Here is a 15,465-nt window from a genome sequence, read left to right on the forward strand (position 1 = left end):
TCATCCCGTCCAAAGAATTTGGTTGGTTGGTTCTCTGAGGTTTGAACCCAGAGGGGGTGGGACGCTTCGTCAAACACTCAGTCTGCAAATATGGACCGATAATGGTCAGCTTTTATGTGAACACCTGCGTGAATAACAAAGCAAGAAAAATTGTCAGTGGAACCACGATTCCGGATAATTTGACGTAAATACGTCATACCTGCTTTACAATTGAGTAAAGTTTGATTAAGACTTTGCTTATTTAACTAGAATTAGTTACGCTTAAGATGGCTCTGTGGTAGATGAATGTAATGTAAGGTAATGTAACGTTTCCTAGGTAACCATTGTTATCAGATGTTACACATTTTCCTGTCACTTTTTCGTTACAGTTTTTTGCGGAATGACCCTTCCGTATAGACGTATCTACGTCAAAAGCAGTGGAATTTCTAACCCACGCCTGCAACAATCTTGGCTGAGCATGCCATAAAGCTCTTTTCTCGTTTATTATACATGCATTATAATAGCCTGAATGAACCATATTGCTCTCCATTCCTTTACCCAAGAAAATAATTGTTAAGTCATCTGTTTACTCGGCTTTGTTGTGTTTCATTATCGCCGTCAACAATCGGCTTTCGTTATTACGTAAAGAGCTTTGCTGTGAATCGCTTGTAGAAGAAGTGCGTCGTAGAGTAGACAATTTTGTGCTGTTAAATCATTTTAGAATATCACAAGTTCTTTTCTTATATAAGAATTATTAAGAAGTCTATGAAACTCCATTTTAGTTTTGATTAAATTGATAATTGACGGTGGACGTCGTGGTCTCTTACAATTGAACAAAGTTTGAGGTAAGGGATTCCTATTTATTATTATTGTTCATCACATTTAATGTTTTCGTCTGCATTTGTGAACTCGTGTAAGAGAATTAAACTTTTTTAACACAATTTCAAGTAAAGACTTCTATTTGTTCACGGCATCATTGATAATAAAAGAATATTCCAGTAGGCAATTAATTTTTAAAGGAATAAAATGTGTTTCGTATCCCAGAATCTTAATAAAAATATGTGGATCTTAAGAAGTGGGGTTTATATTCTGAACAATAATTCTAAAACTTTACAATTCCTGATACATCGACATTATTAAAGAGTTTTAGGGAACTGAGAAGAAATTTTATTTCGGTTTTACAAGCCTAATTATCGATGAATCTCCGTCTCATTATCTCCCTACAACAGCAGATTAAATCCGGGGAATGTTTGCTATCATTGAGTGCAAAGAATTTATGGGTGCAAAACACGGTCTTTCACTTTGAGGGAGGAACAGAGACTGAGGGTCTCTGAGAACAGAGTGTTGAGGAAGATGTTTGGACCCAAAACGGGAGTGGGACAGATAAGAGAGAAAAATGCTTGATGAGCTCCTCACCCGATGTTGTTAGGGTGAGTTGAGTGTTTACAAGGCCTGAAGGGAGGAGACCTCTGGGACGACCTCGGCGTCAGTGGGAGGATAACATTAAGATGGATCTTAGGGAGATGGGACTCTATGGAGCGAACTGACTCAGGTTAGACCCTGGTGGCGGTCTTTCTGAACACGATGATGAACCTTCTGGTTCAGTAAACGAAGTGCCGAGTACCAATCGACTTTTCGTAGAATATCTTGTACATTGCAGTGTGTGAGTAGTGATCTATGCCTGATCTACGCATGCGTTAGAACAAATTAGAGCTTTTGTGACTGTTCCCAACTGTAAATATCGCGTTCATTTCATAAATTTAAATGACACATTGTGTTCGTGGTTTATATAAATTTGTAACTTAGGCAGGAAAGTCCTTAATCATGTAAGCTCTTACGCACTTTTAGTTCTACAGAGAGAGAAGAACGCGAAAATTTTATGCTTATGAAAAGGCGTACCCTTCTTTTTGCAAAATTTATTTCTTAACTGCCTGGTTCTGCATCGAAGGTCACGCAATTTCAATGGCATATTTTTTCGTATTTTTTTTTAAAATCGATTTACCAGAGTAGAGGCATCTAAGACTTTATAGATTACATTGATATTTTATAAGCAATGTCTACGTAGATTACATAAAAGAAGATTTAAATTATGCGAGTAATGACAAACACGCGGCATGACTTAATATTGCCTATATCAGTCACATCTTCAGGGAGATTAAGCCAAGAAGAGTGAGATTGGCGGGGCATGTGAAGTGCATGGATGGGGCGAGAGGTGTGCACCGGGTATTGGTTTGGAAGCCTGAGGGAAAGAGACCACTGGGGAGACCTAGACATAGATGGGAGGATAATGCCAAGCGGGATCTATGGGAGATGGGAGTTGAAGGAGATTGGATTTTGTTAGCCCAGGACAGGGATCGGTGGAGGGCTTTTGTTAGTTCGGTGATGAAACTTCGTGTTCCGTAAGCCGTCTAGGGAGTTAGTTCGATTAGTCACATTTAGATCTTTGTCATTTTGTATTGAATCTCAACAGGCATTCTGTAACACAGAAACAAACTGAGTCCATCGAACCGAAGTCGTACTTGAGAATCTAACAGTAGCCCAGGTGATCAAATGTCTCACCTTTTATGAAACATGAAGTTTTGTGCCCGTGTTTACAAGACCCCGCCTCTAAGCCACACTTTCATACCACATGTCTCTAAGATCGATTTTAATATTATCCCAGTAACGTATAGGACTTTAAAGTGACATTTTCTCCTCAGGTCTTCCGATTAAAAAGTTGCACTTCCTGTCTCTGTCATGTGTTCTACAAGCCCCGCCCATCTCATCACCCCTGATCTGACAGCCTACAATTTATTAATTAGTGAAGAGATCTATTAAGCTCCATATTACGCAATTTTCGCCATTCCCTTATCAGTAACTCTCTCGCAGGACCAGATATTCTTCTCAGTACCGTGTTTCCTCTCAGTCACTCTCAGTATGAAGAAAAACCCGTAACAGCGATCGACTGTCTTTTCAGGAGATGGAGTCAAACCAAAGTCGCGCCAAAGCATTTGTCCGCCTGAACGAGCTGAGAGAGAAGAACATCCTGTGTGACGCGGTGTTGAGGTTGGAGGACGGCGGCGTCTTTCCAGTCCACAGAGAAATCCTCTCGATGTGTAGCGCATATTTCAGGTTTGTTTATGAACTGATCTAATTGATTAACACGTGAAATAAGGACACAACAGACGTCGATTCGTGTGTGAAATGTTTTACCCCCTCTGATGCAGAAACCTGTATTTTTATACGGCTATTTGTCTTCTGTTATTTGTTCGTTGTCATGAAATCTCACGGCGCCGTAGAAACTGAGTGGCATTTCAGACGTACTTACTGCCTTTCTCCTTGATGATGAAGGCAGTAATCACCTCTGAAACGTCCGATAATTTCTAAGAGACAACACGAAGCAACATCCCAGAAGACGTAGGTGGTCTTTGTACTAATTTTTAAGTGCGGTTGTACCAAGGTGACAGTCAATCGATCTGGAGGGAGAATTAGAATCCATTTCCAAAACGTCTTCGTTTTAATACAAAAAGACGACCTACAAAGTCCAGAAGAAAGTTGGTAATGCCCGGAACATTGAGAGCTGCTGTGTGTTGCTCTGTCTAAAATATAATAAACTGTAACAAAGGTCTTCGCGAGAAATGTTTCATTGTTACGAGAGAATCGTTCGAGAATTTGTGCATAAATTAATTTGCTTGTGTTTTAAATAAAGATGCGGCGAGTTCTCGAAATGAGAAATGAATTTTAACCACGAGCCATTGCTTCTGTTTTCCAACAGACGCTGTGCCCCTTTTTCAGTTTCCGACAATCAAATCTTTCTGTTTGGCTTGCACTGAAAATTCCTTAATTTGTAATATGAAACTGTTTGCTGGTTGGTGATCACCTCTTAAAGGCCTCGTAGAATCATCGGCTTTTCTTTTAAGTTGTTTATTGTCGGGAAACATTTTGACAGAACAAATAATTTCATATTACGAACTGATCAATCAGTGGAATGTACAGCCCGCGATGTGTGTTGAAATATTTGCGTTGGCTTTAAAATTTCTGTAGGAGTTGTTATAACCTCAGACATCTCTTGAAGGATTCAAGGGTACTTAAGAAACGAGGATGGCTATTCCATAGTACATATTCTCGCTGCTTGCTTTCCGATTATTAGGTTAAATTCTTTTAAGTCTTCGCCCGCTTTTGAACCTCTCGCAGTTAATCCGGTCCCATTCGTACTCATTCTGAGAGTTTTTTAATTATTCAGGTAACAAAAATTCATTCATCACGTTGAAAAAAAGATACTTTTATTTGGCTACGTAAGTCATAAAAACTTTAACTTTATGCGCATGACTTGTAATTTTCTGCTCGCCGTTTCTCCAAATCGACGTTTCAGGACCCTCTTCACGACATCACTGCACACCAGTGAGGTGACTGATGTTCTCCTCCACGAAGTCAGCTCAGACATGATGACCCAGATACTGGATTATGTTTATTTTCGCGAGGTGGAAATCAACTCCGACAACGCGTGTCAGCTGCTCGAGACGGCTGAGTACTTGTGGGTACCAGGCGTTACTGGCCTCTGCTGCGACTTCCTCATGGACGCGATGGAAGCGATGGACGCCGGCAACTCTATCGGCATCATGCAGTTCGCAAGGTAATTGATGTTCATTTGTCATTTGCTGTGACGCCAGCCTTCGTCGCTGGAGCGAATCAACTTTACTCGAGACAGCAGTCGAGTGCCGTGCAAATTATAAAGCGTTGGCATTTTGTTATTAATGACCCTGTAATTTAAATGTTCTGATTTAACTGCGTATGTTTTGATCGTCATTATGATCAGCAGATGAATAATTTCACCATATGGAACGTTAATCGCGATCTATTGCAGGGTCATAATTAAATCTGTCTTCCTCCCGAAATCCTTTTCTGTTTCTTTCTCTGCGGAATTCCTTGCTTCTTACATAATCCTCCCAATATCAAAATCTACATTCAGCCCCACCCTTTTTCCTGCATACAGCATAACCTTCGTTAACCGAGCCTCGATTATCCGATTCCCGCATTAAGCGACCGAATTTGAACCAGATCGGTTGCGATTGGATTCCACCGGGGAGAGTGTTTAAATCGATGTCCACGCGGTACAGTTCATTGATCTAACCTCACCCCAGGTTTTGCTGATTATTATGAACACTTCAAGACATTTAGAGAATTCGTTATTATGCGGCAAAGACAAAGACCTACACTCTGGTTCCCGTAGAAACTGAACTCTGACTCCTTGTTCAGGACAACACAGCAAGCAAATAAACTGATATCGGCAGGATCACACCAGAACCTCCATTTCATGCGATGGACAGAATGACTTATAAATTCACTATTTTAAAACAGGGACCCCCTCGAACGGCACTCACGAGTGACTTTTGCCTGTCGGCTTGTGCGTGCGACACGCCCGCATCATTCGCTGGCGACTAAAATATGTATTGAGTCTCTACTTATTTGTTCAAGTCCATGTCCACGTTCCCCTTTCCCTCGCTCATCCGACCCGAGGTTCCCCCCATTTAGTCCGGTTACACGAGGTTTCACGGGATTAACACACGCAGTTACCAAAACGTCGTTTCGCCAAGGTTAAGGCCAGAATTCAAAATTCTACACTTGTCATCTCACTGCCTTCTTCACTTGCGTAAGCCATGCACTTGTTTCAACCTATAACCTTATCACGAGGACGAGCGGGCATTGCCTGGGAACTTTCGGGTCCGAAAACTTTCTATTTTGCCCCGGTAAAACGGAGCGTCTCTCAACGTTGCCTCTCCACGTGTCGGCTCTCAGTCTCGCTCATTCGGGCTTCAAACGGCTAAGGTAAAAACTTCAGAATTCATTTCTTGCTGCTGTGGTTCAATGTGTGAGAGTTCGAAGGAGATCGATTTTCAGTCGGCTCTTACCCTCGCTGTCGCAGGTTACACTTCATCGCCGACCTTGAGACTCGTGCTCGTAGCTTCGTTCTGCGCCACTTCGTGAAATTGTCTCAGCAGAGCGAAGAACTGCTGGAACTGCCTGTAGAGGAGCTGCAAGCGATAATCGAGTCCGATGAACTGGCCTTGAAGGACGAGGAAGTTGTGTGGGAGTGCATTCTCCGGTGGACCAACCACGACCCGGACAACAGGAAAGGTCACATCGCGGGCCTATTGAAGGGCGTCAGACTGGGATTACTTGACGAAATATTTTGCAAAGAGAAGGTCAGTGTGCCCCTGAAGACATGGATGTTTATGGGAAGTGAAGCCCGCATTTTCAATTCCATATTCACACGTGTTCGTAACTAATTATTGCAAATCGTGAGCCTTTTTCTTCGTCACGTGTAAGCCTGTCTGTCTGTCTGTCTGTCCGCAGTTCCAGCTCGAGAAAACGGATGTTTATTAGATTTATTATTGATGAGCTTTAACGGAATCTGTTGACACATTCCAATTCTGTTTAAAATCTTACGATAACTTCGTGAAATTTACACAATGAATATTCCGATCAATATTTGCTGCGTAAGAATCTCCAGATTAACTTAGTTGCCATGGTTACAGTAATTGCCTGTGGAATGCCGCTGGTAACACGCTCACATACGAGTGTGTATGTGCAAAAACAAATATTCGATTCGACCTTTTATGCAGAAATATGGTTGGAGTTAATAATCGTCATTTATTCATCGTCTGTGCCACAAACTTTGATTGAAGTCTCAGCTTATATTAAGATCCATTACGTGTTTTAGTTCAACTACAGCATCTCACCGTTAACTGCATTGAAACGTCCACTCAGCTTGAATAGGAAAATCCTCCAACTGATAATAACTTCTTTGGTTCAGCGTTCAACTAAACTAAAGATCCTACGCCATAAGAAGTGTATCTTAGCTGCAATAACAATTTCACTCATCTCCGACGATATATATATATATATATATATATATATATATATATATATAGTCAACCCGAGATCACATCAGCGTGATAATCTTCAGCTGATTGACCACATAGGGACAACAGATATCGGAAAATTGCAGCAAGAAGCCTTCGCTCTACTTCCAAGAGTAAATTACCCGAATGGCTTCAAACTCATAGACAGCTCTAACATTCTAATATTTTAACCTCAGGTAGTAGCCATATTCTTTCTTGCAATTCATCATGCGCTTTAACCCGAGAGGAAAAAAGTTTCTATCCAAGGTCAAATGCCCTGTGCTTTCAGCCACTCACCTCTTACTAATATTCGTGAAACAATCGCACTTATTCATGAGAATGTTATCCGCTTCAAATGTCTTTACAATTTACCATTCGTATCTACTAGTTTCCAACAATTAAGGAGATCCACCTGATGATGACCAAATAAGGTCGAAACATGCAATGGCTCTTAATAGACATCGAGCCCATAATCACACGCTGTTGTGTTGACGGGCCTTCAACCCAATCTTCAACATGCAGAAGGTTGCCTCGCTTGACACTCGAAGCAACTAATTGTCATAATTTTCTTTCGATGCTACGTAATTTTGACGATTAATTAAAGTTATCGAATCAAAAAGAATGTGGTTATCGAAGCGTGCATTTCGCACGGGACATACGAGAAATAAAATACATTTTTGAATATAACCCAAAATGCAACCCTTACTGAAGTATTTCCCTTTCGGTTGAAACACATTTCAATAGTTTTCTCTAAGACCGATTTAATCTTGATTTCGCTTCTCTCCACAACCCGTTCATTTGTTATGAGCGTCGTTAAATAAACGAAAAAACACATTTTCCTGTATATATACCACAGTCTATTTCGGTGATTTCCCAACCAAATTATGTGTGAATTTCTTGTCTCCTCTGCAATGGAACATGACATCCCTTCCTAAACGTTCATAAGGTCCACATTGAACTGTTCAACAGGTAATAAAACACCGGTACGTGAGGAAGAATAAGGCGTGCAGACCCGTGATCTCGGAGACGCTCACATTCCTGGACGACGCGAAAAGGTTGTCGAAGGACGACAAAGACTTCATGACACCAAGGATTGCCCGCCCGCGAATCCCACAGGACATTCTATTTGCTGTTGGTGGGTATCGTGACGGACGCCAGACAGATGTGATCGAAGCGTACGACGCACGAGCAGACCGGTGGACTGTGGTGAGTTGCACGCATTTCTATTGTTACCGTGGGTTGTTAAATGACGCCTCCGAGAAAAACTACTTTTCCTCTTTGTTGCTAAACTTAATTACAAGGACCTCTTAGCCTCTTTATTTCGTGTTCGTTTATTTTCATTGCAGTAAACGCTTTTTTAAGAAAAGATTCAAAGTCATGAATTAAAAAGAATAAATAAATTACTCAAATTCTGGGTCTCGTGTAAAATATAAGTTCTAATAGGAATCGACGACGGATCTGAAGTTTGCCTTAAATACCGTTTACAATAAGCGTCCTACTTCAACTGTCATGGCAACCTGTCTGCTGATTTTAGACATAGTTGATCGTCAGTGGATTTCAACGGAATAAATGAAGCACTGATCAATGTCGATGTTGGCCATCTGCGTGGTCATGCCTCGTGAATTAGAAGGCTTTGGGGTGGGGTGGGGGACGTACTGCCTCCATCTTGGCGTCGATAAAAGCAAAAACACCAACATCTGTCTTTGCCATCTTACGAAAGTGAAATGTCAGCTGTTGATGAGAAATTGATTCTACGTTTGTCTGTCGAACTTGACGAGAGCTTCTCTTTGGGTCTTCCTGTTTCCACCTTCGCTCTAAGTTAATTTCTCGCGGTCTTTGTCGAGTGCCTCCCTCCACGGTGTAGCAATTTCGGTCCACTGTTGGGGGTTGCACCTCTGCTCCGGTGGTTGGTCGCCTGAACTCTAATGTAAGGACTTCACTTCAGTAGACCGAATGACCCAAAGAAACATAAAACCATAACTTGTCGTTCCTGCAGGTGGAGGGGGTCGACTCGATCGGTCCGCGATTCTCCCATGGCACGGCAGTTGTCGGTTTCGACATTTACGTCATCGGTGGTTGGGGCGACCGGAGAATGTTAAGCTCATGCTGCTGCTTCAACGCTGTTACGAAGAAATGCCGCGAGGTGGCGCCTATGAATGCCCGAAGGTAAGATGCAGCTTCGTAACTAAGGAACTCCTTGAAACAGACTTCTTCTTAAAAAGCTGATAGTCGTTGTCTTAGTCAACATACAAATCTGGGCAGGGGTTGTACAATTGTACCACTCACATACAGGAGCATCGTGCAAAGTGCGAATAGGTCGGAGGACTTTTGCGACAAAGTTGGTTTAAGAATTCGATTTGCTTGTTAATTCATTTGAATTATGATTTAACAACGACGAGCGAAAAATTGCGTTCTGCGAGAGGAAATGCATCTGAATCAGCAATAAATGAGCATAGCAGAGATTGTAATTTTTTTCGTTTCAGATGGGGTTTAAGTTTGGCAGTTCTGCGAGGTGCAGTGTACGCCATGGGCGGTTGTGGTGATCTCAGAACGGCGGAAAGATACGACTCCAAGACGAACCAGTGGTCTTTGATCGCTCCCATGAACACAAATCGATACAATGCAAGTGCGGCTGCACTGAATGGTACGTAAAAGCTGTGAAACAGAAATTTGTGAATTAGTGCAGAAGGCGAGGCGTCCGTCTGTCTGTCTGTCCGCGTGTAAGGACGCAAGAACGGTTGAAGAAATCGCGGGATTTGAGGTTCTCACGGCGGGGAGTACGAAGATACCTGTCGTTTCGCTTCTGCCGACGTTTCGGACGAACTTTATGCCTTCATCATCAAGGCATTCCTCTTCGCTCTTGATCTTAGTTTCCCTCCCTCCATTTTCCAATATTCTTTCATTATCCCTTTCTTTTATCCGTGCTACGGACTTCGTTATTTCACAGACTGCAACGGCTTGAAGTTCCGAGTGCGTGATGGATTCTTCTGCTCTCGTAAGCTGTCCCTGTGCGTCGTCTTCTGCCTTTTTAGTGTGCACTAGGAGTGAATGCAAACAACCATCAAACTATCAAACTGGCTTTCAAATAATACAGATGTAATATGTTTTTGAGACAGTTAATAATCTCACGTAAATAAGGCATTGTATTATAAATGTAGAGCACCTTTTAGCAGCTCGTTCCGTACATCTCTGATACCAAATTTAATTAAATTCGTTTCACAGTAGATGTAAATTATGCATTAATTTAAGCATTTTATGCTGTTTTATATAAAATTTTATTAGTTAAACTCGTTTCCTTTGACACGCTGATGGTCTGCATTCGAAAGAAAGAAACAGATGAACAGAGACGGCCGTGTCTGTGCAGTTTCTGTGACTCGAAGGGGGACTTAATAGATTTACAAATTTAAGTACGAATTGTCCAATGTCTGTGCTCTGCACGGAGCAGTTTAATGCCTCTCTCTAAAACAAATATGTGTACAGTTCGTGTCATAATTTGTTTTTACAGACAAAATATACGTCGCTGGTGGAAGTGACGGAAACAATTATCTAAACTCGGTGGAAGTTTATGACCCGGACACCGACCGATGGACGTTCGTTGCACCAATGCTTTCTCGACGTGAATCTTTTGCTTGCGTCGAGTTCCACGGCTGTCTGTACGCCCTGGGTGAGAACTCTGGACATTCTGAGTGTTGCTCCTCTATTATTTTTACAGAACTTGCTATTGTGAAATATTTTCCTGTTATTTTTGAGTTCTTGAAATTTAAAGAACAGAATTTTTCTCCCGTCATGACAGAGTTAGTTTGTCACTAATTTTACCTCCATTCGTGGTTTCGATTACATTTTCCAAAAAGAACACTTAACTAACTAACTAACTAACAACGCATAATCTCTTGTGGTATCTCAAGTTACGTATGCCCCATTTGTCACACAGTCCCAGGTTTAAAGGTAAATATTTTGTTCTTGTAGCAAGGAAATTTCAGTTTGCCGCTGTTATCTCCAAAAAGCCGATTGTTTAAAGCAGTCCCTTCGCAGTCTTTGCTTCAAGTACGAGAATGAAATTGTAGCTGTTCCTGGTACTAATACCGACAATGCAAGAGGGAATGAATTTTCTTCGTTGAATTTCATTCATTCGTTCCGTTTACGGAATAACAAATTTTAAGAGCGTAAAGACGGACGGAGTGTGAAGCATTGAAGTTACTTGAAATACAAATATGTAGAAATTTGTAATTGGTAATCTTGAAGATAAGATACCACTTGTGTTACATAGGCGTAAAAGGAAGGATAATATTAAAATGTTTTTATGGAACTAGATTGTGTGAGATAAGGCCAACTACAGGCTTTTGTGAATAAGTTGATGAATCATGTGGCTCCAAAAAGGCCAGACATTTCGAGGCCAGGTGACAGAGTAAGAAATATCAAGAAGGGCTCCGCTGAATGGGGTTAGAATAATTTATCGTTTGGTAGATATTTTTATATCCTGTGACCTGTTACTGAATGTGTGTGTTTGCAGGAGGACGCACCAGAACATCATACGAGCTCAGTACCGAAAAGTATGACCCTGCAGAAGACACGTGGACCGAAATCCCTGCCATGAACGTGTATGAATTTTATTTAAACGCAGAAGTCATCGACGATATGATCTTCGTCATCAGTGGATATTATGACAGGAACAAATTCGTCTCCCACGTCGCATGTTTCGATGACAAGGAAAATCGATGGTTTGTTTCTTTGTATGATTGTTCAGGGCTGTATAATCAGAAACTGTTACTTTCGGAAAGCACTAGGAAGTGAATCATTTCCGGTCAAAATAACCGCGATCTTGCTGATACTGTCGAAGAAAGTGACCGACGTTTCAGAGGTTCTTCCTGCTTACTTAGGGTCTTGAATAAACGCGCGAAAAATGGGATTGAGGAGGGGGGCAGAATGAAAGGAGGCAGGGCGATGTTGCGGTCAAGCTGAATCCATAAAGCCGAGGGCGAATGACTAGAAAATGCTAATCAGACTTAAGCCGTGACTGCATTAATAAGAAGCTCTTTGACTAAGTTTCCTTGATCAGTGGCACTCTCTCGGGCAGGAAGTTTCTGGCGTTCAGCACATCAACACCGCCATAATCATCGGATTTAATCAAAGTGTTGGGCCAGTTTCAGGTTTAACGACGCCTGTCGTCTCATGTTCCCATTTCTGATGGACGTTTATTTCTAAATGGCTGTCTCTTGGCGTGTTTGACCACGCAGTCTCCTGCAATCTGTTGACGGAGTGAGTAAGGAGCTCCAAAAACATCCCAGAATACAAATTTCTTCATACTTGTTTGTGCAAAAGCCATAATTCCCACGAAAATTAATTTAATTTCGGTTTGTGTCTGTCTTACGTGTAGCAGACCCTCTGCAGAACTACTTTTGGAGGGACAATTTTTTTTAAACATATTCCTGAAAGAGGGAAATATTGTCATGGGCGCATGTATCAAACAAGACACGCGTATCTCTCCAAAGAAAGCGTGTGATTAAATTTATTATTCTGACCGAAGTTAATGGCTTAATGAAGTGTACGAAACGTCGCCAGCCAGAACACAAGTCATTTGACAGCGTTTTAAAATAGTCATAACCTCTCCCTCCACTTTGATGTAATAAAATGTTTTACGTTATAATAGGACGTTGGCCGGGGTTTTATGTGCATTAGTGAAAGAAAGATCACGTAGGATCTGATCTGAAATATGGTGAGGCAATGGTGCATCGAATTCCGATTGGGGGAATTTTTGTTAAGGTTGTCAGGAAACAAATTATAAGCAACGACATTTCGGTGGAAGCTGTGCCCTTAGCTTAAAGCAGTTTCCCATTATACATAAAGGCAGAGCCAGCCAATCAGACATGGATATTTTTAGGGCAAAACATTTTACTACTCACAAAGGTAATTATTTTTACTACATCGAAATCTCCGATATTTTAGAACCGCAGAAGTAAAAGTATATATATATATATATATATATATATATATATATATATATATATGTATTCTGTTACTGTGTCCGCGAAATGTGGTAAAAATTGTCTTGAGTGTCGATAAAATTGATAGATGATGAAAGAGGGTTTGTTTTCACTTTTAATATTTCAAATTGCAGGGACAAAATGACAAACATGAATGGTCGTAGAAAATTTCTGTCGACTTGTGTCATCAAGAACCTACCGAATGCACGCGATTACACCTACAAATACAGAGAGAAAATGATGGAGGAGAAATGCAAGAAAATGTTGGATTCGGAATGTAACCGTCCATCTGCTGATGTAGCCACGGGTTCGAACCCAGTAGCTAGGCCGGCGCTGGTGCGGTTAAAACGTTTGTTACTTCGGTGCGCGGAGAGGGTTAAAGGTTTTCTCAGGATACCTTGACATAGGGTCAGTCGGTGGGCGAGGATCTCCGACTCTCAGGGAAAATACGGAGATGCCTTAATTGGAGCGGCGCTCGCGGGAGGGCAGCGAAGTCGCTGAGCTGGTGCAATTCTTGACGACACAGTTGTTGTTGTTGTTGTTGGTGGTGAAATCACACAATTTATTCACGAAATGAGACGCACTGATGCAAAGACACAATTATGTTGATAATCAGGCGGTGCAATGAATAGGCTGTTTATGTACGACTTGAAGTCCAACCCAACACAGAAACTGTTCTTAAATTTTGAATTGAATGCGGCGATCCGATTCGACACCTGAAATCACCCCATAACGTCAGAAACGCTCCGAAATGCCACATTCGAATTTCATTGGTCCCAGTCGCAGTGAGGCGTCTGTTCTAGGGCAACCGTCATTCTAAATCCGGAAAGGCTTAAGTTTTCGCCTCGTAAACAACTTTTACGAGGAGAAAGCTTTGTGAGTGTCACGGAAGGTCTCGAGGAAAGACGTTGAAGCGACTCATTGTCGCTACTCGCTTCAAATCCAATCTTTCGAATTTGGATGTCGTAATGGAGTTCCTAATTTCGACCGCACAAAACAAAAACAAACTCTCAGAGACAGAATCGAAACAGACGCCATGAGGAATTGAGAAAGAAGAGGCAATGAAATGTATCAAACGCGACATTTTAAGCCCCTGAATATATGACGTCAGGTGGACTTAAAACACAGTTCTCAGTCCAGTATCTTTGATACTATTTTTCAATTCATAATTTCAGTTAATACTAATAATTTATCTCGTAAATAATGACAGAAATTTTAGCAACATCAATTTCAAAACAACATTTTTAGACAGAATCAAATACGAGGTGCTAAGTCCTAAGTTTTTGTGTTTATCTGGACGTCACCCATCGCTCAGTATTCCAAAAATGAAGCCATACGTTTCAGGAGCTGGCTCTGTTTCTAGGATAATGAACGACAGAGAAACAGCTGTACTGAATACATTGCACAACCATTAGAACACACGAGAATTATGTTTAAAAACACACGAAGGTTTGCTCCTAATATATTAGTCAATGCTAATCATAATTTGCTATGCGAGTGCGACGTAGGAGATCTTGGTAGCACGAGATGAAAACGAGGTGATGGTGGCGCCTCTTGTGGAACTGGGAAGAGTCTGGAGTAAGGCGCTCGGTTTTATTTACGTGTTTTTGGTAGTCGCCGTGAAGGTATTTTTACATTTAATTTACTCTAAAGAGAAATATTATAAATTGCGTAATTTTAATGTGATTTGTATTGATACTGCTGAAATAAATTGTTTTACTGTCGAACAAAATGAAGATTAATTCCCGTCAAGATAGACGGGTCACACTACGCTAGGAACTGATATAAACGTGTTACAGAAAGACGGACCTGAAGATGATCCGGAATCTAGCCAACTGATAACGGTTGCTATAAACGCTCTGACTCCATCGCATGTGAATCTCCTGATACGGCAGTCACATTTTAAAGCAATGTCGAGTCCCAAAAATGCAGATGTTTATGATTGCGTTAATAAGCCGAAGTGCACTTCCTGGAATGTTGATTTTAGTAGAAATGTCTCAGGCCTGCATTCTGAATCTCTTAGGATTAAAAAATCTCAAGGTTTGTAGTACCACGAGTGTGTCAGTGGTTCAACGGAACACTGGACAAAGTTATTAATATTTTATTGGACGGTGAAGAGGCTAATTGCACTTCCGAAACAAATATATTTTTGTTTATTTTTGTAAAAAAAACAATATCTCAGATGCTGGCTCTGCTTCCATTATCCTGTAACACTAGAAAAACCAACTGGATGCAGCTCGTCTCAATCCCCAGAAAATATCCAACAACATGCATCAAGTTAACACCAAACCTTTGTGATGGTGAATTGTTGAAGGCGTAGCCCCTCTGCTCTGTGTTCTTGATGTCCTGTGCTAAAATATTGGACTGCAGATCAGCTGTCCTGGTTTTTGTTAGTTGCTCCAGGTACCTGCAGGCGTAGTACCTTCCGATAAATCACAGATTTAAATCATTTTCACAGAGTGTAAAATTTCAACTTGGGTTAGGGATGACACGAGTTACCTGAAAACTTTTGATGGACCTCAAGCCCTCCATTCCACAATTCTTATACGTGACGTTAAGGCAAATGTTAAAAGTGTTCTTGTGATAAAAAGTCGAGTTAATTTAATTATGTATAGTTACAACTC

The 15,465-nt window shown here is 41.2% G+C and overlaps 1 protein-coding gene across 1 annotated transcript; it reads left to right on the forward strand.

The window, feature by feature from the left end:
* The first annotated feature begins 616 nt into the window (after positions 1 to 616).
* LOC147873105 (kelch-like protein 10) lies at positions 617 to 15,118 on the forward strand. Its single transcript, XM_087352500.1, has 10 exons — positions 617 to 824; positions 2,936 to 3,090; positions 4,331 to 4,591; positions 5,882 to 6,161; positions 7,830 to 8,066; positions 8,857 to 9,026; positions 9,344 to 9,504; positions 10,366 to 10,524; positions 11,371 to 11,578; positions 12,976 to 15,118. Exons 2-10 carry the CDS (start codon positions 2,939 to 2,941, stop codon positions 13,241 to 13,243), a joined length of 1,896 nt encoding a protein of 631 aa, XP_087208626.1. The 5' UTR covers positions 617 to 824; positions 2,936 to 2,938; the 3' UTR covers positions 13,244 to 15,118.
* Positions 15,119 to 15,465: the final 347 nt, after the last annotated feature.

This window comes from Zootermopsis nevadensis, unplaced genomic scaffold (assembly GCF_977971745.1).
Source record: "Zootermopsis nevadensis isolate Lab colony 2312 unplaced genomic scaffold, Znev_1.0 Znev_ptg000021l, whole genome shotgun sequence".
In the NCBI taxonomy this organism is placed as follows: Eukaryota; Metazoa; Arthropoda; class Insecta; order Blattodea; family Termopsidae; genus Zootermopsis; species Zootermopsis nevadensis.